A 24,311-nucleotide genomic window follows, 5' to 3' on the forward strand; every position below is an offset into this window, starting at 1 on the left:
AAAAAAAGGATTTTTGATTATGCATTTATGACATTAATTTGCTGACTCAGTGTATTAGACTATGCAAAATAATTGTTTTTCTATGTTCAAAAATTATTTTGGGAAGAGGGTAAACTCGACACCAGTGCCCCCTTCTCAAGGTGATGACGTCAATTTATGAAGCCGAAACAACTCTTCCCTTTTAAGGAACTGCCCTTTTTCACCAAAAAAAACTCACTCCTCCTTTTGATGCTGTAAGACCGAATGATACTCTTCGTTCATTTGTTTTTCCATGGCCTGATTGGGCATTGTTCATGTTTCGATCTCTAGATGGTCTTTAAGACTTAGGATGAAACATTGGCTTTAAGGATGAGGGCTTTCAAAAGAATGGGAAAACTAAAGCTCAAAGTCCCATCCCCAGATGAACGTGTTCTCCCCCAGTTTGGGGTTTTTGCGAAGCATTGACCGATCTTGTTAATTTGAACAAGCTACCTACGTACCTTTATAGGACTAGGTCATTCAAATCATTGAGCCAACAACATATCCCAATCTGGTCAAGTCTTTTCATTCGGGTTGTAATGTAGGCTGTGGGTATTGGTTAAAGAAGAAAGGGTGCATAAGGCTCGAACTTATGAATTTTACCAAAGGGTGAATTGGCCAAAGATCACAAACAACGCATGTCCTTTATCTCTCATTTGCATTGATTTTCCCCTTTGTTCTTTTGCCGCATTTTCTCTTTTTTGCGGGGAATCGTTCCTCCATTTATTCATTTAGGCTTTGTTCGGGACTGGTCTTTCCAAAACTGTCCCAGTGTGGGGTGTGATCCTTTGGCGGATTTAAACAAAAGATTAAACACTTTTAGGCTCAACAGGGGGTATTAAGGGGTGTTTTCTTTCTCTAACTTTTGGGTAGCAAAAAAATGGCCTGCCGTCATTTTGGCACTGTGTTATTATCTCGCATGATTTGCCTGACCTTTGAAAATCCCAACCCGGTTTAAATTTGGGAAATGATTTTTGAAGAAAATGGCTTAACTTTTAAGTTCAAAAGGGTTTTCCAAGTGATAGACGAATTTTTGGGTTTTTTAAGGGGGAACTGGTCGGCAAAAAATGGCCATCTATCATCTAATCAAAACATTAAAAAATAGAGGGCACATGGAATAACAACATAATCAATTTATTGCTTTCTTTTGAGAGGGCACAAGGCCTCTAAGCATAATATTTCTTTACAACATCATAATTAACAAGGTGTAGGAGGTCGGCTCCATCCATGCCTACCAGCAACAAGGCGCCTCCTGAGAATGCCTTCTTTACCACGTAAGGCCCTTCATAGTTAGGCATCCATTTACCATGGGGATCCATATGGATTGGCAAAATCTTTCTCAATACTAAATCCCCTTCCTGGAATTGTCAAGGTCGCATCTTCTTGTTGAATGCCCTCATCATCCTTTTTCTGGTAAAACTGCCCATGGGCTATTGTGGCCATCCTTTTTTCCTCAATCAAGTTCAACTAATTATACCAAGATTGTATCCATTTTGTTTTGGTCAACTTTGCTTCCTTCAAGACCCATAAAAATGGGATTTCAACCTCTATTGGGACCACAACCTCCGTTCCGTACACTAGTGAGAAAGGAGTGGCACTTGTGGAGGTTCGGACTGTGGTTTTGTATGCCATTTGGGCAAAAGGGAGCTTGTCATGCCAATATTTGTAGGTTTCCGTCATCTTTTCCAAGATAATCTTGATGTTCTTGTTGGTTGCTTCCACTGCCTCATTCATCTGTGGTCTGTAAGGAGCTGAATTATGGTGCCGAACCTTGAATTGATTACACAACTTTGTTATTACTTCGTTATTTAGGTTCTTGGCATTATTTGAGATTACCCTTTCAGGAACTCCATACCGGAAAATTAACTCCCTCTTTATGAAGCGACTAACCACGTTCTACGTGACACTGGAGTATGATGCTGCCTCTACCCATTTTGTGAAATAATCAATAGCCACAAAGATGAAATGGTGCCCGTTGCTGGATTTTAGAGTAATAGGCCCAATCACATCCATGCCCCAGGATGAGAAGGTCCAATAGAGTGTGAAGTGGGGCTAGTGGAACTTGAATCTAGTCTCCGTAAATTTAGCATTTATGGCACGACACTTCCGCGCATATTTAATGCAATCCCTTTCCATGATCATCCAGTAATATTCACTCTTGAGGATTTTCCACGCCAATGAGTGACCCCTGGCATGAGTACCACAGACTCCCTCGTGGACCTCATTCATGATATGCGGTGCTTTCTGCACTTCTACACAACGTAGAAGGGTCATATCGTGGTTCCTTTTGTACAATACCTCACCATCCAAGAAGAACCCCATGGCTAAACTCTTGATCGTCTTTCGACCATTGCTAGTTGCTCTTGTAGGGTACTCATTTTGCTGGATGTATGTCTGAATGTCATGAAACCAAGGATTTCCGTCAGCTTCTTCTACCACTACATAGTGAGCTGGCTCTGACTGTATTTAGATTTGAATCGAATCAATCTCTACTCCATGTTCTACTTTGATCAAAGCCTCTAGGGTTGCTAGGGCATCAGGAATTAAATTGTTTTCCCTTGGCAGGTGTGAGAAACTGATGTTATCAAATCCTTTGATCATCTCCTGAATGTACTCTTGATACGGTACCAATTTGGATCCCGAGTTTCCCATTCTCTTGTCACTTGATGAATGACCAAGGCCGAGTCTCCCTTCACGACTAATTCTTTGATATCACGGTCCATGGCGGCTTGTAAACCCAATATACATGCTTCATATTCTGCTATGTTATTGGTGCATGGAAAAGTCATCTTGGCTACGACCGGATAATGTCTCCTTTCTGGTGATATGAGTATGGCTCCTATTCCATGTCCCCACACATTGACCGCCCCATCAAATAACATTGTCCATCCTTCATAATCTTCTTCTTCTTGGCTTATCGAATCGATATCCTTATTTGGGAAGTCAAACTCCATAGGCTGGTAATCTTCCACAGCTCTATCTGCCAGATTCTCTGCAATGAAGCTTCCACTAATAGCTTTTCGGGTCACATAGGTGATATCATATTCAGTCAACAACATCTGCCACTGTGCAACCCATCCTATTACTGCAGGCTTTTTGAAGATAAACTTGATCTGGTCCATTTTGGAAATCAGCCAGGTCGAGTAATACAATGTGTATTGTCTCAGCCTACTGACTACCCAAACCAGAGCGTAACATGTTGTCACCAAGTCTGAGTACTTAGATTCATATTCTGTGAACTTTTTGCTAAGGTAATAAATGGCCCTTTCTTTTCTTCCCGATTCATCGTGCTAGCCTAATACACAACCCATGGAATTTTTCGATACTGCCAAGTACAGAATCAGTGTCCTTCCGGGCACCGGGGGTACTAGCACCGAGGGGTTCAGGAGGTATTCTGATTATGCGCTTAAATTGCGCAATTAAGTGCTTTAATTCATGCATTATGACTTATATTTTTAATTAAATTCCTAATTACTCTAAATATTTTAATAAGGTGATCTATTTATAATATTTGGGCTTTATTGTGCAATTTACGAATTTTTGATAATTTTTTATTGCAGGAAAAGTCCTGGGAACCAAAACCGACACCTATTCGTATTTCGTGAATAAATTTTCCGTTCGAGCTCTGATAGAGATAATTCAAATTTATGGAGAAAGAGGAAAGGATTTTCTACAACTTTCATGTTTCGAGCTTTGGGAGATACGAACGTTTACTAGGTCAAAATTGGCTTTGAAAGTTCAAAATAGATTAGGTGTTAACAAAAAGAAGAAAGAAGAAAGAAAAAAAAAATAAATGATGATTTGACCCGGCCATGTAGCTGGGTCATTCTTTTGAGTGCTGGGCGCTAGGTGTGTGGGTGAGTTTGTGTTGTTTCTTTTTTTTATTTTTTGCTTTGAAAAGTCAAATAAAGGGGCTAGAAAGGAAAAAAAAAAGTAACTAGTTTTGTAGGGTTTTTTTTAGAGGTCTTCAAGAGGCCGTGAGAGTAAAGCTAGGGGGCGGCGTGGGTCTGCTGTGTGCACTGCTGTAAGAGGAAGAACAGCAGCCGTAGCTGCTGTGTTGAACTCCTCACTGCCTCCTCCTCCTTCTCTCTCTTTCTTTCTCTCTCCCTCTTTTAATATTTTTTTTATGGCTGTGAGGAGTTCAACACAGTAGCTACGGTTGCTATTCTTCCTCTTGCAGCAGTGCGCACAACAGACCCATGCCACCCCCTAGCTTTACTCTCACGGCCCCTTGAAGACCTCTAAAAAAAAACCCTACAAAACTAGTTACTTTTTTTTTTTTTTTTTCCTTTCTAGCCCCTTTCTTTGACTTTTCAAAGCAAAAAAAAGAAACAACACAAACTCACTCACACACCCAGCGCCCAGCACTCAAAAGAACTGCATGGCCGGGTCAAATCAACTCATTTATTTATTTTTTCTTTCTTCTTTCTTCTTTTTGTTAACACCTAATCCATTCTGAACTTTCAAAGCCAATTTTGACCTAGTAAACATCCGTATCTCTCAAAGCTCAAAACACAAAAGTTGTAGATAATCCTTTCCTCTTTCCTTATAAATTTGAATTGTCTCGATCAGAGGTCGAATGTAAAATTTATTCACGAAATACAAATAGGTGTTGGTTTTGGTTCCCATGACTTTTCCTGCGATAAAAAATTATCAAAAATTTGTAAATTGCACAATAAAGCCCAAATATTTTAAATAGATCACCTTATTAAAATATTTAGAGTAATTAGGCATTTTATAAAATATAAGTCGTAATGCATGAATTAAAGCACCTAATTACGCAATTTAAGCGCGTAATCACACCCCCCAACTAACGTTTTGCTAGTCTCTAGCAAATAACGTGAATGCATTCAAACTGGGGGAATAACAAATAAGATTCCAATACTTATGAAAATTGCATGCCATGAAAATATGCTTACTGAGTTTAGGAACACAGGACATAGATTACCCCAAGTTAAGTATCAACTGAAAAATTTATACACCATCTAGTAACTCAACCAAGGTAATGGAGTGTAACACAACTCACGTGAACAAGAAATGGTCAGAATTCCAAGATTGACTACCAATAGACATTAACGGTTTCAATCACAACAATTAGTCTAACACAACCGCACATTCTTACTCTAATTCAAAACTATTGTATTGGCAGCTTTCACACTATTATACTTTAAAAGACCCCCACTTCCTTGATTAGTTAGGACCCCGGTAGTAGGTAGCCGTTTCCAGTGCATAAATGTACAAAGGTGGCTTTCGCGCTACTACGCTTTAAAAGATACCCACTTTTTGTTTAGTTAGGACCCCGGTAATAGGTAGCCTTTTCCAATACACAATTGCTTCCCTCTTTTTCTTTTTTTTTTATTTTTATTTTATTTTATTTTTTTTCCTTCTTACAATCAATCCCTGGCTTGTTTCTTATTTTCATTTGCTTCAAACTTTTTTTCTAAGCCATTAGGATATGGTTCATTAGAGTCCCAAACAATTGAAGTGCATATCAACCAAAAATGGTCTAAGGTAGTCGTTCTAAGTTTTCTAACCTGTGTAGTGTGTGTAGCAAGACTTTCAACCTCCTTGCCTTGGATGAAACTAAGTGAAATGGATAAAAATCTCTTTTGATTTAAACTTTGATTGCACTACATCCTACATGTTCCATATCTTAAAGAAAAAAAAAAAATTTGGCATGTAACATTCACAAATGAGGAATTTAGCATGCTTTGAGCTCCATAACAGTTGCAAGTATCACATTAAAGCTCTTTCACATGACAACACACAATATCACATGCAAATGATCTACCCCCAACTAAAATGCAACATTGTCCTCAATGATGCAAGAGAAATGAAAGAGTTTACCCAAGAGAGCAGTTAAACATAAAGCAAAACAACTATAAGACGAACAAGGAAATAAAGGAAAAATTACAAGATAAAGGAAAAAGAAGGAATACCTGAACCGCTTTGAAAAGAACACAATCCTAGGGAATAAGAAATAACAACTAAATAACAAAGGAAAACAATGAGAATAATAAAAATATAAATGAAAAAAAAAACAAAAAAGAAAAGAAAAGAAAATGAACTATACTAAGTGGGATCAAGCAAATGTAGAGTAGATTCCTCATGTGCAAAGTTAGAAATAAAAGGCTTCAGCCTTTGACCATTAACCTTAAAAACATTGCCATTTTGAGGATTTAGAATCTCTACAGCACCATGAGGAAAAACAATCTTCACCACAAAAGGTCCACTCCACCGAGACCTTAACTTGCTAGGAAACAAGTGTAGTCGAGAGTTGTACAATAACACCTGTTGGTCGGGCTCAAAAGTCTTACGCTGAATGTGTTTATCATGAAAGTTCTTCATTCTTTCCTTGGACAATTTAGAATTGTTGTAAGCATCCATCCTTAGCTCATCCAATTCAGATAATTGCAATTTTCTCACACAACCAGTGTCATCAATGTTAAAATTACATTGTTTAATAACCCAATACGCCCTATGTTCTAGCTTTACAGGCAAATGACAAGCCTTACCATACACTAATCTATATGGAGACATGCCCAAAATGGTTTTAAAAGCTGTTCTATAGGCCCACAAGCTATCAGACAATCTCAAAGACCAATCCTTCTTGTTTGGGTTAACAGTTTTCTCAAGGATGTTTTGAATTTCCCTATTTGCTAATTCAGCTTGTCCATTGGTCTGAGGATGGTAAGCAGTAGAGATTTTGTGATGGATACCATACTTCTTCAATAAGACTGAAACATGTTTGTTGCAAAAGTGTGTGCTTTGATCATTGGTTATGGCTTTAGGCATGCCAAACCTTGCAAAAATGTTTCCTTTCAAAAATTTTATAACCACTTGATGGTCATTAGTTCTACAAGGGACTGCCTCAACCCACTTAGAAACATAATCAACGGCAAGTAAAATGTATACATAGCCATAAGAAGAAGGAAATGGTCCCATGAAATCTATACCCCAACAATCAAAAATTTCAATCACTAGTATAGGTTGCAAAGGCATCATGTTTCTCCTAGTGATTTGCCCTAATTTTTGACAAGGTTCACAAGCTTTACAGAAACTCAAAGCATCTTTAAACATACTTGGCCAATAAAACCCACTTTGAAGAATTTTAGCCACTGTTTGGTGAGCAGAAAAATGCCCACCATAGGCTTTTGTCTGGCAAAAATTTAAAACACCAGAAATTTCATTGTTAGGCACACACTTCCTAATGATCTGATCTGAACAATATTTAAAGAGATAAGGATCATCGTAAAAGAAATTCTTAGCTTCAGCCTTCAACCTTCTGATGTCCTGAGCATTCCAACAAGATGGAGTTTTCCCTGTGACCAAGAAATTCACAATATTAGCCTACCATGGTAAATATTCAACTACAAATAATAGTTCATCAGGAAAATAATCAGAAATTAAAGAAAACTTCTCAGAAACTTCTGGTTGAAGCCAATAAAGGTGATCCGCTACCACGTTTTCCACTCCCTTTTTATCTTTTATTGTGAGATCAAATTCTTGAAGCAGAAGTATCCACCTTACCAGTCTTGGCTTAGTGTCTTTTTTTGACAATAGAAATTTTAGAGCTGCATGGTCAGTGAATATTATGACAGGAGAACCAAGAAGATAAAATCTAAACTTATCCAATGCAAATACTATAGCTAGTAGTTCTTTTTCTATGGTGGAATAGTTCTTTTGTGTAGCATTTAAAGTCTAACTAGCATAGTGTATAACATATGGCAGTTTATCTCTTCATTGTCCAAGAACAACTCCCATAGCAAAGTCACTTGCATTACACATTAATTCAAAAGGAAGTGACCAGTCAGGAGATCGAATGATAGGTGCAGTGGTGAGGCATGTTTTCAGTTCATCAAAACCATTTTGACACTATTGGGTCCATTCAAATTTAACATCATGCATCAAAAGTTTGCAAAGAGGTTTAGAGATAAAGCTAAAATTCCTTATGAATCTTCTATAAAAACCGGCATGCCCTAAAAATGATCTAACATCTTTCACATTTTTAGGTGCAGGAAAATTAGAAATCAAGTCTATTTTAACTTTATCCACCTCTATGCCTCGAGAGGATACAATGTGCCCCAAAACTATTCCTTGTTGGACCATAAAGTGACATTTTTCCCAATTTAACAACAATTGCTTTTCTTCACATATTTTCAAAACAACCTGTAAATTAGACAAACATGCATCAAATGTTTTTCCAAAAACTGAAAAGTCATCCATGAATACCTCTACACTGTCCTCAATCAAGTTGCTAAAAATACTTAACATGCATCTTTAAAAAGTAGTCGGGGCATTGCATAGCCCAAATGGCATTCTCTTGAAGGAAAAAGTTCCAAAGGGACAAGTGAAGGTAGTCTTCTCTTGGTCCTCTAGAGCTATTTCTATTTGATAATAACCGAAGAATCCATCTAAAAAACAGTAATATTCATGCCCTGCCATTTTTTCTAAAACCTGGTCAAGGAAAGGCAAAGGAAAATGATCCTTCCTAGAGGCAGCATTCAATTTCCTATAATCTACACACATCCTCCAACCTATGGTCTCTCTAGTAGGCACCAATTCTCCCTTATCATTTTCTACAACAGTTATACCATATTTTTTTGGAACAACTTGTATTGGACTAACCCATTTACTGTCAGAAATTGGATATATGATGCCTATGTCTAACAATTTCAAGACTTCCTTTTTTACCACTTCCTTCATTGTGGGGTTTAGTCTCCTTTGCATCTCTCTAGAGGGTTTTGAATCCTCTTCCAAATATATCCTATGTGTACAAATAAGAGGACTTATACCTTTAATGTCGGCAATAGACCAGCCAATGGCTGATTTGTGTTGTGTCAAAATTCTCAACAACTTACTTTCTTGGTCAGGGGTCAATAATGCAGAAATTACCACCGGGAATGAGTTCTCTAGTCCAAGGTAGGCATATTTTAGCTCCGATGGCAGTGGCTTCAATTCTAACACTGGTGTCTTCTCATTGGATGGTTGTGTTGGGATTTGTATTGCTAGTAGTGGTTCAAATTTAAGCTTCCATTGCATCTCAGTTGAATCACCTGCAGCACAAAGAGAATAAAAATGATCAGTGGACTCAGTTAAATCAAGGGAGTCTTCTAAATCCTCCCACTGCTCATCACAATCATAATTTAACCAAGGAGTATCTGCAATTAAGGATGCCAATGAATTGACTTCTTGAATGTCTTCATGTTCTTGAGGTTGCTTGCACAAATTGAAGATATTCAGTTCTTCAAGTCATATTTCCAAAACTCAAGTTTAAAACACCACTCCTACAATTGATTATGGCATTAGAGGTTGCTAAAAATGGTCTTCCCAAAATCACAGGTGGTGAAGAATTTGTGTGGGATGACACTTTCATATCCAAGACCACAAAATCCACAGGGTAATAAAATTTATCCACTTGGACCAAGACGTCCTCAACAATACCCTTAGGAATTTTTATGGATCTATCAGCAAGTTGCAAAATAATGGATGTGGTTTTCAATTCCCCTAGCCCCAATTGTTCATACACACTATAAGGTAGCAAATTAACCCCCGCACCTAAGTCTAGCAAGGCCTGCCTTATCTTTGAGTTTCCAATGACACATGAAATAGTAGGTGACCCGGGATCCTTATACTTAGGTGGTGTGTGATTTTGAATAATGGCACTGACTTGCTCAGTGAGGAAGGCCTTTTTCTGCACATTCAATTTGCGTTTTACAGTGCATAAATCCTTTAGAAATTTAGCATAAGTAGGAATTTGTTTAATAGCATCTAGAAGTGGAATGTTAATCCTAACTTGCTTACAAATTTCTAGGATTTCAGCATGCTGTTTATCCTTGTGCAAAGAAAGAAAACATTGTGGAAACGGTGTAGGTATAGGATATGCATCATTATTTGAAATTAAAGTGCTTGACTCACCACTATCAAGAGGAGGGTTAGCATTTTTACCTGAGCTTCCTGCATCATGGACAGGGTCGCCCAAAACCTTACCATTCCTCAAAGTTGTAATAGCTTTCACTGATTTCACATTGCTTCCTTCACTAGTATTTTGAGATGATTGACTGTGCCTTTGTGGATTGGGTTGGGGTTGAGCTGGAAATTTTCCTTTCTCCTGGTTACTCAAAGTGGTGGTTACTCTAGTGAGAGTCCCTCTGATGTCATTGATGGCCTAGGAGTTGTGGTTGTTGATCGTGCTCTGACTCTACATAAACTGTTGCAAGCTAACAGTTAGCTGCTGTATGGAGTCTTCCATTCCTCTTCTCTGCATTGAGGGCGGTTGATTTGGAAAATGAGGTCGTCCCAAGCCTTGGCCAGCAGCTACATAACGATTATATTGACTTGGTCCCTATGTATATGGCCCCACTTGGTCATTTTTCCAACTGAGATTTGGATGATTTCTCCAACCTGCATTATAAGTATTAGAATAAGGTCCAGAAGAATTCTTAGAAACCATATGCACTGGGTTAGATTGATCAAGAAAAACTTCCTTAAAAGCAGGAATAGTTGGACATGCATCAGTCACATGCCCTGGATCCTCACATAGGCTACATTTTTCAAAAGATGATGATAAAACATGCATTTCATTTACCTTCTTAAGATTAATGGAATCTAACCTTTTAGACATCAATGCAAGCCTAGCATTCAAATCATCAACTTCTTTCAATTGATACTTACCACCCCCACTAATACATTTTTGTTTTTCAGATCTATCATACACATCAGAGACATCCCAAGATTGGGCGTTTTTAGCCAAATAATCAAAATAGTCAAAAGCTTCTTTGAGCCCTTTATTGAAAAACTCACCATTGCATATTGTTTCTACAAATTGCCTCATCTTTGGTTGCAGCCCCTTATAGAAAAAACTGATGACCCTCCAATTCTCATACCCATGGTGAGGACGTGCATTTAAGAGATCTTTGAAACGTTCCCAACACTGATAAAATGTTTCCACATCCTTTTGGCCAAAGTTCATGATTTGTATTTTCAAAGCATTAGTTCTTTGCATGAGAAAAAATTTCTTTAAAAACTCAGTTTACATTTCTTGCCAAGTCCCAATGGATCTTGGTCTTAATAAATTCAACCAGGTTTTTGCCTGTCTTTTAAAGAAAATGGAAACAATTTCAGTCTTATTACCTCCTCAATGCATGTTCTGTCCATGAATGTGGAACACACTTCTTCAAACTCTTTAATATGCAAATATGGGTTTTCAGATTCAATGCCATGAAAATGAGGTAACAATGGAATCATCCCAGGTTTAAAATTAAAAGCATTTGCATTCAAAGGTAGAATAATGCAGGATGGGGTGCTGGTCCTAACAAGTTGCAAATATTCTCTGAGTGTCCTATTAGGGTTCTCCCTATCATGATGTTCATTCTTAGCCATGATGCTATGAGTGTCAGATGATGATTCAAGTGATTCAAGTGAAATAGGTGCACTCGATGATGAGATGGATGAGTCTGTCCTAACCAGTCTAAATGTGTTATCTCTAGCCCAACCAAACATATAAAATCAGTATAAACAAAATAAAACAAAAATAAAGCAAACAGATCAAAGGAGAGGAAGTACATATCACCCAGGCTGTGAAGACGTTCACAGCTCTATAAATACCCTCTCTGAAATTTGAGAAACACTTTGATGACACCAATTAATCCCCGGGAACGGCGCCAAAAACTTGACTCATTCTGAGTTGTGCTTCCAAGTGCAGAAGTGTCAAGTTGTATCAAGGATGAGTCCAGGATCGTATTCCACAGGGACCACTGAGTATCAAAGTATTTATGAAAGTTTAGTGAAATCCTGTTGCTGAAAAATGGGGTTTGAAAATCTTTTTGGTCTTTTACGATTTTGAAAACAGTAAACAAAGTGAGAGAAGTTTGAGTAAACTATCAAAATGAGATTAAAATTTTATCAATTTTTCAAAAATGTAAATCTAAAAAAAACGCAACCAAAACTAAACAAATTAACTGAAACAATTTTACCAAACACTCGAGTTATGGGTTCAATGTCTGTTTGCTTCCACCGTTTACTAATTCCCTAGGCCTTACTCCTCTTCTTATTAATCCAATCAAGGCATTAATGAGATGAAATTTTATTACTAAAGCTCAAGTAAATTGGCCACATCCAAACGGAAGAAAATAAAAACTCTCATTAAGCATCAACCGAATTTCATGTAAATTAGTTGAAGAAAATCCTAGATTAAATCAAGGTTAGATGTGCCTAACGTCAACAACAAAACAAGAAATAAGAGCCAGTGATTTATCAACGATGCCTTAAATTTTCGGTTTCAACCAAATAAAAGTTTATCAATAATTTCTTAGGAAAACTAATAAACCATGAAAAGCAAACAACATCGACCCACAACCCGAGTTATAACACCTAGCCACTCATGCTTGCAATCTGCAATTTTCGGGTCAAGCAAATTCCACAATAAATCATTGCAATAATAAAATGGAAAAAAAAAAACAGCAACTTAAAAGAACAATAAACTAGATGTATAATAAAACTAAAGAACTAATTAATCTAACCTAAAATCATTCCAATCATTAGATTAAATGTATACTGAACTAAAATAACAAATTAACTCAACCTTGAAAGCATTAAAAAGAACAAGAATTTAATTCATCCATGGACTATGCAAATAATAAAGTGAAGAGAAAAAAAATTCAATCTAATATTAAACTAGACAAAAAAAATGTATTGTAATAGCCATAAAAAAAATATTAAAAGAGAGAGAGAGAGAAAGAAAGAGAGAGAAGGACAAGGAGGCAATGAGGAGTTCAACATAGCAGCTACGACTGCTGTTCTTCCACTTGCAGTAGTGCGCACAGCAGACCCACGCCGCCCCCCCAGCTTTACTCTCATGGCCCCTTGAAGACCTCTAAAAAAAAACCGTACAAAACTAGTTACTTTTATTTTTTCCTTTCTAGCCCCTTTCTTTGATTTTTCAAAGCAAAAAAAAGAAACAACACAAACTCACCCACACACCCAGCGCCCAACACTCAAAAGAACGACCCGGCTGCATAGCCCGGTCAAATCAACTCATTTATTTATTTTTTCTTTCTTCTTTCTTCTTTTTGTTAACACCTAATCCATTCTAAACTTTCAAAGCCAATTTTGACCTAGTAAACGTCCGTATCTCTTAAAGCTAAAACACAAAAGTTGTAGATAATTCTTTCCTCTTTCTCCAAAAATTTGAATTGTCTCCATCGGAGCTCGAACGAAAAATTTATTCACGAAATGCGAATAGGTGTTGGTTTTGGTTCCCAGGACTTTTCCTGCGATAAAAAATTATCAAAAATTCGTAAATTGCACAATAAAGCCCAAATATTTTAAATAGATCACCTTATTAAAATATTTAGAGTAATTAGGTATTTAATTAAAAATATAAGTCGTAATGCATGAATTAAAGCACATAATTACACAATTTAAGCGCGTAATCATATTCCTTTATTTTCTCAAAAGCTTCTTGGCATTCCTCATTCCACCTCTCTAGGTTATTTTTCCTTAACAACTTAAATATGAGTTCACAGGTAGCAGTTAGTTGGGATATAAATCGAGCTATATAATTGAGCCTACCCAAGAAACTCCGTACCTTCTTTTCAGTCTTGGGACTAGGCATTTCCAGAATGGCTTTCATTTTATCAAGGTCGACTTCGATTCCTTTCTCGCTTACAATAAACCCCAACAATTTTCCTGAAGTAGCGCCAAAGGTGCACTTTTCCGGGTTCAATTTTAATTGGCATTTTCGAAGCCTTTTGAATAACTTCTCCAAGTTCATCTCGTGGTCACTGAAATTAGGAAAAGCCTCCCGAGAGGGTGAATTGGCTTTTGAAAACTTTCTCTTTAGTTCTTTTAAAGTCCTTAACTTCTTTTACTATTTAACCAATTCTTTGACTTATTTATTTATTTTGTCAATCAAATAAGAACTTGATTTCTTTTGAACAATCAATCAACAACGCAATTAAACATTTAATCAATTAAACACAATCTTCAAGTTAAACAATCAATTTATTTGTCAAGTACAAGTTAAATAGCAAACAACCAAACCAAATTATAAAGTATTCAGCACTTTGGTAATATAAGATCTTGAGATTGTTTGTTTGTTTGTATAAGCCTTGTGGTTATGAATTTGAAAACCTTGTGAAGAATGTAATTTAATATTCAACAATACTTTCACAAACACAATAAAGCTTTTTTTGTCAGCCCTAGATATAAATTTGAATCAAACCCTGTATATATGAATTTTCTTAATATGATGTTCAAAACAACATTCAATCACTCTTTCCAAATATTCAAAACTCAAATAAACTTTTAGTTAATTTATCTTTGAGTGTTTAACCAAGAAACCTACTCCCGTATGGTTTTCGCAAGATATGGTTTAACCAGTGTACTCTCTTTCGCAAGATATGTAGTATAAATGATTTTCAATTTAAACCATTCACGCAATTTGAATATGTACTGAAAATAAAGAGTAGGGACAGCGAGAGTGAGACAGAGATTTTATGAGGATCGTCTTATACCTAGCCTACGTCCTCGCCTTTGGTAAACCACCAAAGGATTCACTAAACCTGTTCCTTTAATGGGCGGAACAAACCTTTACAACACTCCTTGGGTAAAGCTAGAGCCCGCCTTCTCCAAATGATTTTCCCTCGTCTGGTCACTCCTTAACTAGGCTAGAGCCCGCCTTTCTAAGCAATATCCCCTTACTTAGCCAATGATCCAAACAACCCTTGGAATCATCAATCTACAAGATACAAATCAAATAGATGTGTACAAAGAACTTGCTCTTTAAAGATCTGGTTAGTACACCAATTACAGCACAACTAATATACTTCAAAGTAAATCACAATATGGAATATAACTTAAAGCTCAAGGAAGTATATCACCGATTAATTCTTTAAATAATTTAAAGATTTATAATTTGTAGAACAATTCTGGTGGAAGAAGATCAGCAACAACTTAGTTGAATTCATGCACAATATGTGAGCTTGAGAACAAGAGAGAGCCTTGAGAATTTGAGAGCAATTTGAGAGAGACTTTGAATTTTTTCAGAATTTGAATTCTTGTTACATTGATTCAATGATATTTTAGGCTTATTTATAGACTTCAAAAAAGTGTATAACTTGATCCCCAATTGGCTTGAAGTATTCCCCAAGTTTCCATAAGTTTTGAGCCCCAAGCAACCTCATTTAAAAATTTGACCGTTATGAAAAAATTCAAAACAGCCACGTGACAGATGACTGTCCATTTTGGGTAGTCATCTATCTAGTTAAACCAAAGGGGCAGAAAAGGTGGCAGTCATCTATCCAAACCCATACAGATGCCTCAAAGTGCACTGGCAGTTGTCTGTTAAGTTCTTGACAGTAGCCTATCATGTTGTCAATTTCGAGCACCCTTTAGTATTTTGGTCATAACTTTTTCTGTATAACTTAAAATTTGATGATCTTGGTGTCAAATGAAATATAAGGGAAAATCATAAAACTTTAATGTTGAACAAATTTTAAAATTAGGATTTTTGGATGGATAAAAATGTACATCAATGAAGATGTAGAAAAATTGACAACATTTGAGAAATCTTCTTTTTGGTGCTTTTCATTTCAAAACTGATTCTAACCTTTTTGAAACAATTTTTAACCTTATAAAAATATTTTCCAAGTATGATCAAAGGTATCTAGGTCCAATAAATTTACCTAAGAGTTTCATGCATCCATATTGAAATTCTTTGAAGTACTTATATGAAATTTCCTAGACTTTTTCAATTCTTGAATTCCTTGAGGCTTTTATACTTGTTTCATCTTTCTTTGAGCTTTCCATGTTAATCACTTGGGCTTTAATTTTTTGAAGCTATTTCTTTAATATCAATGCTCTCATGATCTTCAGGCTTTAAACTTTAAATCCATGCTTCAAGCTTGATATAATCGTCCTTATCTGAGATACAAACTCTCATGAACTCTTTAACCTTGCATTCTTCATTTAGTCCTAAAAATACATCACTTAACATAGCATGTTAAGATCCACCTGTTTGTTAGCATCAAAATAAGATGTTAAACCTTATAAGGTCAACAATCTCCCCCTTTTTGATGATGACAAACAAAAAGCAAAAATTGGAGTGAGTCTTAAAAAGACTCCCCCTTTCAATAAGCATCATCTTAAAAATATTTGCAAGATCAATATGAATTTCAAAACTTCTTTTAAAATCATGCTCATCACTATCAAATACTTCTCATTTTGATATATATTATGTACATGCTCAGTTTTTGCAATTTGCAATACTATGCTCAATTTTCGCTTTAAACTTCTCCCCCTTTTGACATCCATCAAAAAGGAAAAAAAAAATGATTAAGTTCAAGTAAAATCACATGTTGAGCATTTCATCAAACATATATATCAACATATGTACACACTCAATTTATTATTCAATATAGCATGTGTAGTATGTTTTAATAGTCATATCTTTGCTAACAGCTTTTTCTTTCTTTGACATTATTGTTGATTTTATGATACCAATTTAAAATTGAATTCATGATATCTAATTAAAATTCATGATACCAATTGAGAATTTATACCAATTGAAAATTTAATTCATGATACCAATTGAAAATTCTCTGAATTGATTAATAGGGAAACAATCATAATATAAGCAATATGACATAACACTCCCCCTGAATTCAATACATTCAGTTTTGTTATCAATTTTGCTTTCATCATCCCATGTTTCAAAATACTGATTCACATCATGTATCAAATATCAATATCATGCTAATATCATCAATGTCATACTATGCTCATAGATATAATCATACTTGTCATGCTCAAATTTAACTTTTTAGATTTGTGAGACCAAGTGAGCTTTGTAAAAATGTGATACCAATTAAAATTTTTAAAATGTGATACCAAAAATATTCATGGATACCAAACACTTTACAGATACCAAAGTCATTGTCACATTATACACAGCTCATGGATACCAATATAACCATTATATCTCTCATAACTCATGGATATCAATATAAGAAGCAGTAAGTCTATCCGTGTAATTCATCAATAGTATGCATGATCAAGACTTAATCTCATATCAAAATTCATGCTTATACTCAATAATCTCATGCTCAAATTTTCAACATAGTGAGCCATAATATTTTCAATATAAGTCAAGCATATCATGTAGCATAGGCATGTAAGCATGTAGCATATAGCATATCATATAGACATATAAGCATGTAGCATTTCATTCTCAAATATCTTTTAAAAAAAATTTACGTAATCACCTATCAGCAGGGGGCAGTCATCTGTCACTAAACAACTAGGTTTTTAAAAATGAATAGAAGGGTGACGGTCGTCTGGCAGAACACTCATAGATGGCTCACTGGTCACTGGAAGTTGTCTGTCCATTACTTGACAGTCATCTGTCAATCTTATGACTTGTGTTAAAAACACTTCAAAAACATGCCAGTCGTCTGTCAGTAAGATTTTCCTCATTTCAATCTATTTTTGAGTTCTCTCTTCTTTGCTCAAATAATCTTGGAGTATGAACTTGTTTAACTTTGAAAAACTTGTTCCAAGTTTTACACTAAGGTCTCTAAGTCTCTTTGTCTAATTAGCTTCAAAATGAAGAATCATACTCGAATCAACTTGAAGTACTTATGTAATAAGCTTGATTTGATAATTTTCTTAAGTTAAGCTTTGTAAAAAATCATCCTATGATTTTTCCAACAATGCTATTTTTGAATTTGTTATAATAAGCTCTTAAACTTATTTGTTGATTTTCTATTTTAACTAGTTTGTTTGTTGATCATGAATTATGTTACTTTCTCAATTTTTAAAGGGAAATGACTTAATCCATGGAATTTTTCATTTATGAACTAGTCTTTCACCTTGGTACCTATACTTTCTTGGGTCCGATTGGTTTAATAAAGGATGTTTCTTTAACTCTCCATATTTGTTTAGTTTTCACGTCTTTCCTCTTAAATGGACATTCAAACTTTATATGCCCCTTTTTTCTTACATAGATAGCATATGGTGTTAGTGTAAGCATTAAAGGATGTGCTTGCTTTATCTTTGGAGGCTTTTGAGAACTAACCCATTTAAAGATTCCTTTTCTTTTTATTTTCGATTCAATTAAATCCAATGCCTTCTTTGTTTAGAGACATTCTTTGGGAGCCTATCATTTTGTCAAAGTTTGTTTTTCCTTTTGTAAAGTTATAGATGATCTTTTCGTTATCTTCAATTTTACTTTTGAGATCATTATCTCTATGTCTTTCTTGCCATCAACCTTCTTTTGAGATTTCTCTAACTCTAAAGATAATTTTCTTATTTTATCCTCTAATTCATAAATATATATATATCTTTTTCATATACCGTAGAGGATAGGTCATTTTGAAGTTCTTCGTAAGATGGCATGCTTTCATCATTGGATTCATCACTACAAGACTTATTTGAAGATTTAGATGAGGAGCTTTCCTCATCATCCCAAGCCATAAAGCACGTATAAGCAACCTCTTGGTCACTTGATTCATTTTACGAACAACTTGTACTCACCATGTCCCAAGTAGTGGCTTTCATGGCCTTTTTATTTTTCTTCTTAGACTCTTTCTTAAGTAGAGGACATTCCAGTTTTAAATGTCCAGCTTTGTTGCAATTAAAGAATCTAGGAGTTTTACTTTTAGATTTATTTTTGCTGATTTCTTCTCCTTCTTCATCTGATTAGGAGTCTTGGTTTCTTCTTTTAAATTTGTTTCTCCTTCTTAGTATCCTTGCTAGCTTTTTAGATATGAAGGCTACTTCATCTTCATCCATTTCTTCTTCACTACTAGAGTTTGAGGCTTTGAAGGCCATAGATTCTTGGGCTTTGGTTTTTCCTTTCTTTTCATTCGTTGTCATTTCATATGTAAGGAGAGAACCTATAAGTTCATCTAAGGAAGTGTTTTTCAAATTTCTTTCTTCGGTTATGGCAGTGGCTTTTGGTTCCCATACAATTGGTAGCCCTCTAAGAATTTTCCTTATCATTTCATAAGTGGTGTAGGTTTTTCCTAGTGCATTTAGGGAATTTATTATGTGAGTGAACCTAGTAAACATATTAGTTATGGATTCATCCGGGTTCATCTTAAAGGCTTCATATTCACTTGTGAGCATATCGATCATATCATCCCTAACATCTATAGTGCCTTCGTAGGTGACTTCTAGCTTGTCCCATATTTCCTTAGCTAATTTGCAAGCCATTACTCTATTAAATTCATTGGCATCTAAAGCACAATATAGAGCATTCATAGCACTAGAGTTTATTTGCAACATTTTATAATCTCTTTCAGTCATGTCTTTCTTTTCCTTAGGTATTTATTTTCCATCTACTAATGTGGTAGGAATTAGATCACCATCTGTGACAACCTCCCAAGCGTTCCAATCCATGGTTTGAAGGTATATTTGCATTCTCTTTTTCCAAAATGTATAGTTGTGTCCACAAAATATTGGTGGCCTAATTGAAGATTGTCCCTCTCCAAAGGGAGCTACACCTAAGTTAGCCATTTAGATCTTTTTATAGCTTCTAGTTAAGAGTTGCTATAACCCCACTCCAATACCAATTGAAATTAGGAATAGCTTCCCAAGATTGGGGGGGGGGGGGGAATTGGCTTTTGAAAACATTCTCTTTAGTTCTTTTAAAGTCCTTAACTTCTTTTAATATTTAACCAATTCTTTGACTTGTTTATTTATTTTGTTAATCAAACAAGAACTTGATTTCTTTTGAACAATCAATCAACAACACAATTAAACATTCAATCAATTAAACACAATCTTCAAGCCAAACAATCAATTTATTTGCCACTTACAAGTTAAACAGCAAACAACAAAACCAAGATATAAAGTATTCAACATTTTGGTAATATAAGATCTTGAGATAGTTTGTTTGTTTATTTAAGCCGTATGGTTATGAATTTGAAAACCTTTTGAAGAATGTAATTTAATATTCAACAATACTTTCACAAACACAATAAAGCTTTTGTTGTTAGCCCTAGATATAAATTTGAATCAAGCCCTGTATATATGGAATTGCTTAATATGATGTTCAAAACAACATTTAGTCACTCTTTCCAAATATTCAAAACTCAAATAAACTTTCTGTTAATTTATTTTTGAGTGTTTAACCAAGAAACGTACTCCTGTATGGTTTCCGCAAAATATGGTTTAACCAACGTACTCCCTTTAGGTTTCCGCAACCCAAATCAAAATTAAAATTTAAGTTTACTTGATTCCCAAATATACGTAGTATAAATGATTTTCAATTTAAACCATCCATGCAATTTAAATATGTACTGAAAATAAAAAGTAGGGAAAAAGAGAGTGAGACAGAGATTTTTATCGGCTTATACCTAGCCTACGTCCTCGCCTTTAGTAAACCACCAAAGGATTCACTAAACCTGTTCCTATAACAAACCTTTACAACACTCCTTGGGTAAAGCTAGAGCCCGCCTTCTCCAAACGATATCCCCTCGTCCGGTCACTCCTTAACTAGGCTAGAGCCCGCCTCTCTAAGCAATATCCCCTTGCTTTTCCAATGATCCAAAAAACCCTTGGAATAGTCAATTTACAAGATAGAAATCAAATAGAGGTGTACAAAGAACTTGCTCCTCAAAGATCCGGTTAGTATACCAATTACAGCACAACTAATATACTTCAAAGTAAATCACAATATGGAATATAACTTGAAGTACAAGGAAGTATATGACCAATTAATTTTTTCAATGATTGAAAGATTTTGAATTTGTAGCATAATTCTAGTGGAAAAAGATCAGCAACAACTTAGTTGAATTTGTGCACAATATGTGAGCTTGAGAACAAGAGAGAGCCTTGAGAATTTGAGAGCAATTTGAGAGAGACTTTGAATTTTTTCAGAATTTGAATTCTTGGTACATTATTTCAATGATATTTGAGGCTTAATTGTAGACTTTAAAAAGTGTATAACTTGATCCCCAAGTGGCTTGAAGTATTTCCCAAGTTTCCATAAGTTTTGAGCCCCAAGTAACCTCATTTAAAAATTTGACCGTTATGAAAAATTTCAAAACAGCCGCATGACAGATCACTGCCCATTTTGGGCAGTCATCTGTCCAGCTAAACTAAAGGGGTAGAAAGGTGGCAGTCATCTATCCAAACCCACAAAGATGCCTTAAAGTGCACTGGCAGTCGTCTGTCAAGTTCTTGACAGTCGTCTGTCATGCTGTCAACTTCGAGCACCCTTTAGTATTTTGGTCATAAATTTTTCTATATAACTCCAAAGTTTATGATTTTAGTCTCAAATGAAAGATAAGAGAAAATAATAAAACTTTAACGTTGAACAAATTTTAAAATAAGGATATTTGGATGGAGAAAAATGTACATCAATGCACATGTAGAAAAATTGACAGCATTTGAGAAATCCTCTTTTTGGTGCTCTTCATTTCAAAACTGATTCTAACCTTTTTGAAACAATTTTTGACCTTATAAAAATATTTTCCAATTATGTTCAAAGGTGTCTAGGTCCAATAAATTTACCTAAGGGTTTCATGCATCCATATTGAAATTCTTTGCAGTACTTACATGAAATTTCCTAGAATTTTTCAATTCTTGAATTCCTTGAGGCCTTTATACTTGTTTCATCTTTCTTTAAGCTTTCCATGTTGATCACTTGGGCTTTAATTTTTTGAAGTTGTTTCTTTAATATCAATGCTCTCATGATCTTCAGGCTTTAAACTTTAAATCCATGCTTCAAGCTTGATATAATCATCCTTATCTGAGATACAAGCTCTCATGAACTCTTTAACCTTGCATTCTTCATTTAGTCCTAAAAATACATCACTTAACAAAGCATGTTAAGATCCACTTGTTTTTTAGCATCAAAATAAGATGTTAAATCTTATAAGGCCAACAGTCACCTTCATTCCGTGACTTGACAATCATATCATCCACATACACCTCGATTTCTTTGTGCATTAAGTCATGGAATAGAGTCACCATAGCTCTTTGGTAGGTTGCCCCAGCATTCTTTAGACCAAATGGCTTGACCTTATAAAAAAAGGTCCCCCATAATATGATAAAAGTGGTTTTTTACTTATCCTCTAGGGCCATTTTGATCTGATTATACCTTGAAATACCATCCATGAACGAAAATAAAGCATGCCCCACGGTGTTGTCCACCAACACATCAGTAAGCGGGAGCGGGAAATTGTCTTTGGGGCTAGCTTTATTTAGGTCCCGATAGTCCACGCAAACTCGCACTTTGCCATTTTTTTTCATTATCGAAACAAGGTTGGCTATCCATTCAGGATATTGGGCTACCTCTAGAAACCCGGCCTCACATTGCTTTTGCACCTCTTCTTTTATATTAAGCAACATCTCCGACTGCATTCTCCTTAACTTTTTCTTGACCAGCTTCAAACCTAGGTAGAGGGCAATCTTGTGGGTTGCCAAATCCATGTCTAGACCTGGCATGTCCTGATATGACCAAGCGAACACATCCTGGTATTCTTTTAACAGTTTAATTATTTTGCTCCTTCACTCACCCCTCAGTAGTGCTCCAATCTTTACTTGTTTAGGCTCCTCTTTAGTTCCCAAGTTGATTATAGTGGTGGGGTCGCTACTGGTCAGTGTTGGCTTTTCATCTGACTTCAACATTCTCTCCATTTCAGGCGATAAATTCACCTTACCTTCTTCAATTTCGATTTCATGAATTATATTTTAAAAATCAACGTCAATTTCTTTATCAAGGGTACTGGTGTCATTATCTCTCATATTCCTGCATGAAGTCATAGCAAACAAATTTTGATAGCTAAACCAGGGATACAAACAAACGTCAAGAAGTGCATAATTTTTTTATTAACTTAAAAGAAACTGCCCATGACTATAGTGCCTTGGGCTTACAAAAAAAAATTTTAAATGAAAAATTAGAAATAAAAGAAATCATTACATGAAAAAAATGGGACAATCAAAAGAACTCCAATTGTGCAGTTCCTCTCGTGGCTAAAGATGGCGGACCCATTTGTCCGATGTGGTTGATGAAGCCTCTGAATCCAGAACATATATGCTTAGCTATCTCATTTCAAACTTAAGATCATCTTGACTGCTCTTCATGAATGTCTAATTGATATGAGGGATGCCTGACCCCCACCGAGCGCTGGTCTCACCAATGAGTCTTTCCCTTCGTTGAGCTTCTTTTTCCGCTTTCTTCTTTTTTCTTTTCTACAAACGTAGGCCTATATCCCAAACTGTATCTGTCTTTCATTTTTGGAATCACCAGTGGCCTCGAAATCCCTTGTAAACATCTTCCTAGCCTTTGACCTGGATGATACCAATGTCTAATCAGTTCTGTCACAATCATGCGAGCTATTGAGGAAACTCGTGGTTGTGGGACTGGGAACCCTTCGACCACAGTTGCTGCATTGATTATTTCAAAGGCTCAAAATGAATCCTCCAGGGCTTCTTCAGCAGCTTCCACATAAGGGGTGGAGGTAGGTTTGGTTACCATCAAGTTCATTTCTCTGTATACGCAAACCAATTTTCCATCCACTACAAATTTGACCCATTGGTGCAAAGAGGATGGAACTGTCCTAGTGTTATGTATCCACGACCTCCCCAATAAGCATCTATAAGATGGGGTTATGGCCATGACTTGGAATGTAATGTCGAAGGTGACCGGTCCAATTTTCTTGGGAATTTCAATAGATCCCACCGATTCCCTGTGGGTGTCATCGAAAGCCCACACAGTCAGATTGTTTTGCCTTATGTAGGATAGGTCAACAGGTAGCTTCTGTAGGGTTGTCATGGGCATGACATTCAAGGATGACCCATTATCAATCAACACTCGTGCAGTCATGTGATCTCGACATTTAGCAGAAACGTGCAACGTCTGATTATGCCCCTGTCTTTCCATAAGGATCTCCTCATCAGCGAACGTAATGTAGTTGGTAGTCGTAAGACCACCAATCACGTGGTTAAAATTATCGATGCTGATGTCTAGGGGAATATAGGCCTGATTAAGGGCCTTTAATAGAGCTTCCCGATGGGCTTCTAAGCTCAACAACAGTGACAAGATAGAGATGTGGGCTGGCATCTTCTTCAGTTGGTCAATGATGCTGTATTCACTATGTTCAATTATTTTCAAGAATTCCTCGGCTTCCTAAGGCTGAACTGGCTTCTTCAGGTTCCTGTTCTATTCTTGGCCAGACTGCACTTTCTCCAAGACCTCTAAAGTATAAACCCTTCCACTTCTGGCTATCCCTCTTGCTTCTGCAGCACTGCTGGTTTCTCCTTCGGTGTGTACTTCACAATTG

General features: G+C 35.9%; 1 protein-coding gene across 1 annotated transcript; it reads right to left on the minus strand.

Annotated features, from left to right (window-relative positions):
• Positions 1-6,090: 6,090 nt before the first annotated feature.
• On the minus strand, positions 6,091-22,458 carry LOC131168422 (uncharacterized). The gene is made up of 5 exons (XM_058127823.1): positions 22,127-22,458; positions 13,607-13,802; positions 9,518-10,129; positions 7,197-7,332; positions 6,091-7,067 (listed from the first exon to the last, which is right to left on the minus strand). The coding sequence occupies exons 1-5, from the start codon at positions 22,456-22,458 to the stop codon at positions 6,091-6,093; spliced, it is 2,253 nt and encodes a 750-aa protein (XP_057983806.1).
• Between the last annotated feature and the right edge of the window lie 1,853 nt (positions 22,459-24,311).

The sequence above is a fragment of the Malania oleifera genome, chromosome 11 (genome assembly GCF_029873635.1).
Source record: "Malania oleifera isolate guangnan ecotype guangnan chromosome 11, ASM2987363v1, whole genome shotgun sequence".
Classification (NCBI taxonomy): Eukaryota; Viridiplantae; Streptophyta; class Magnoliopsida; order Santalales; family Ximeniaceae; genus Malania; species Malania oleifera.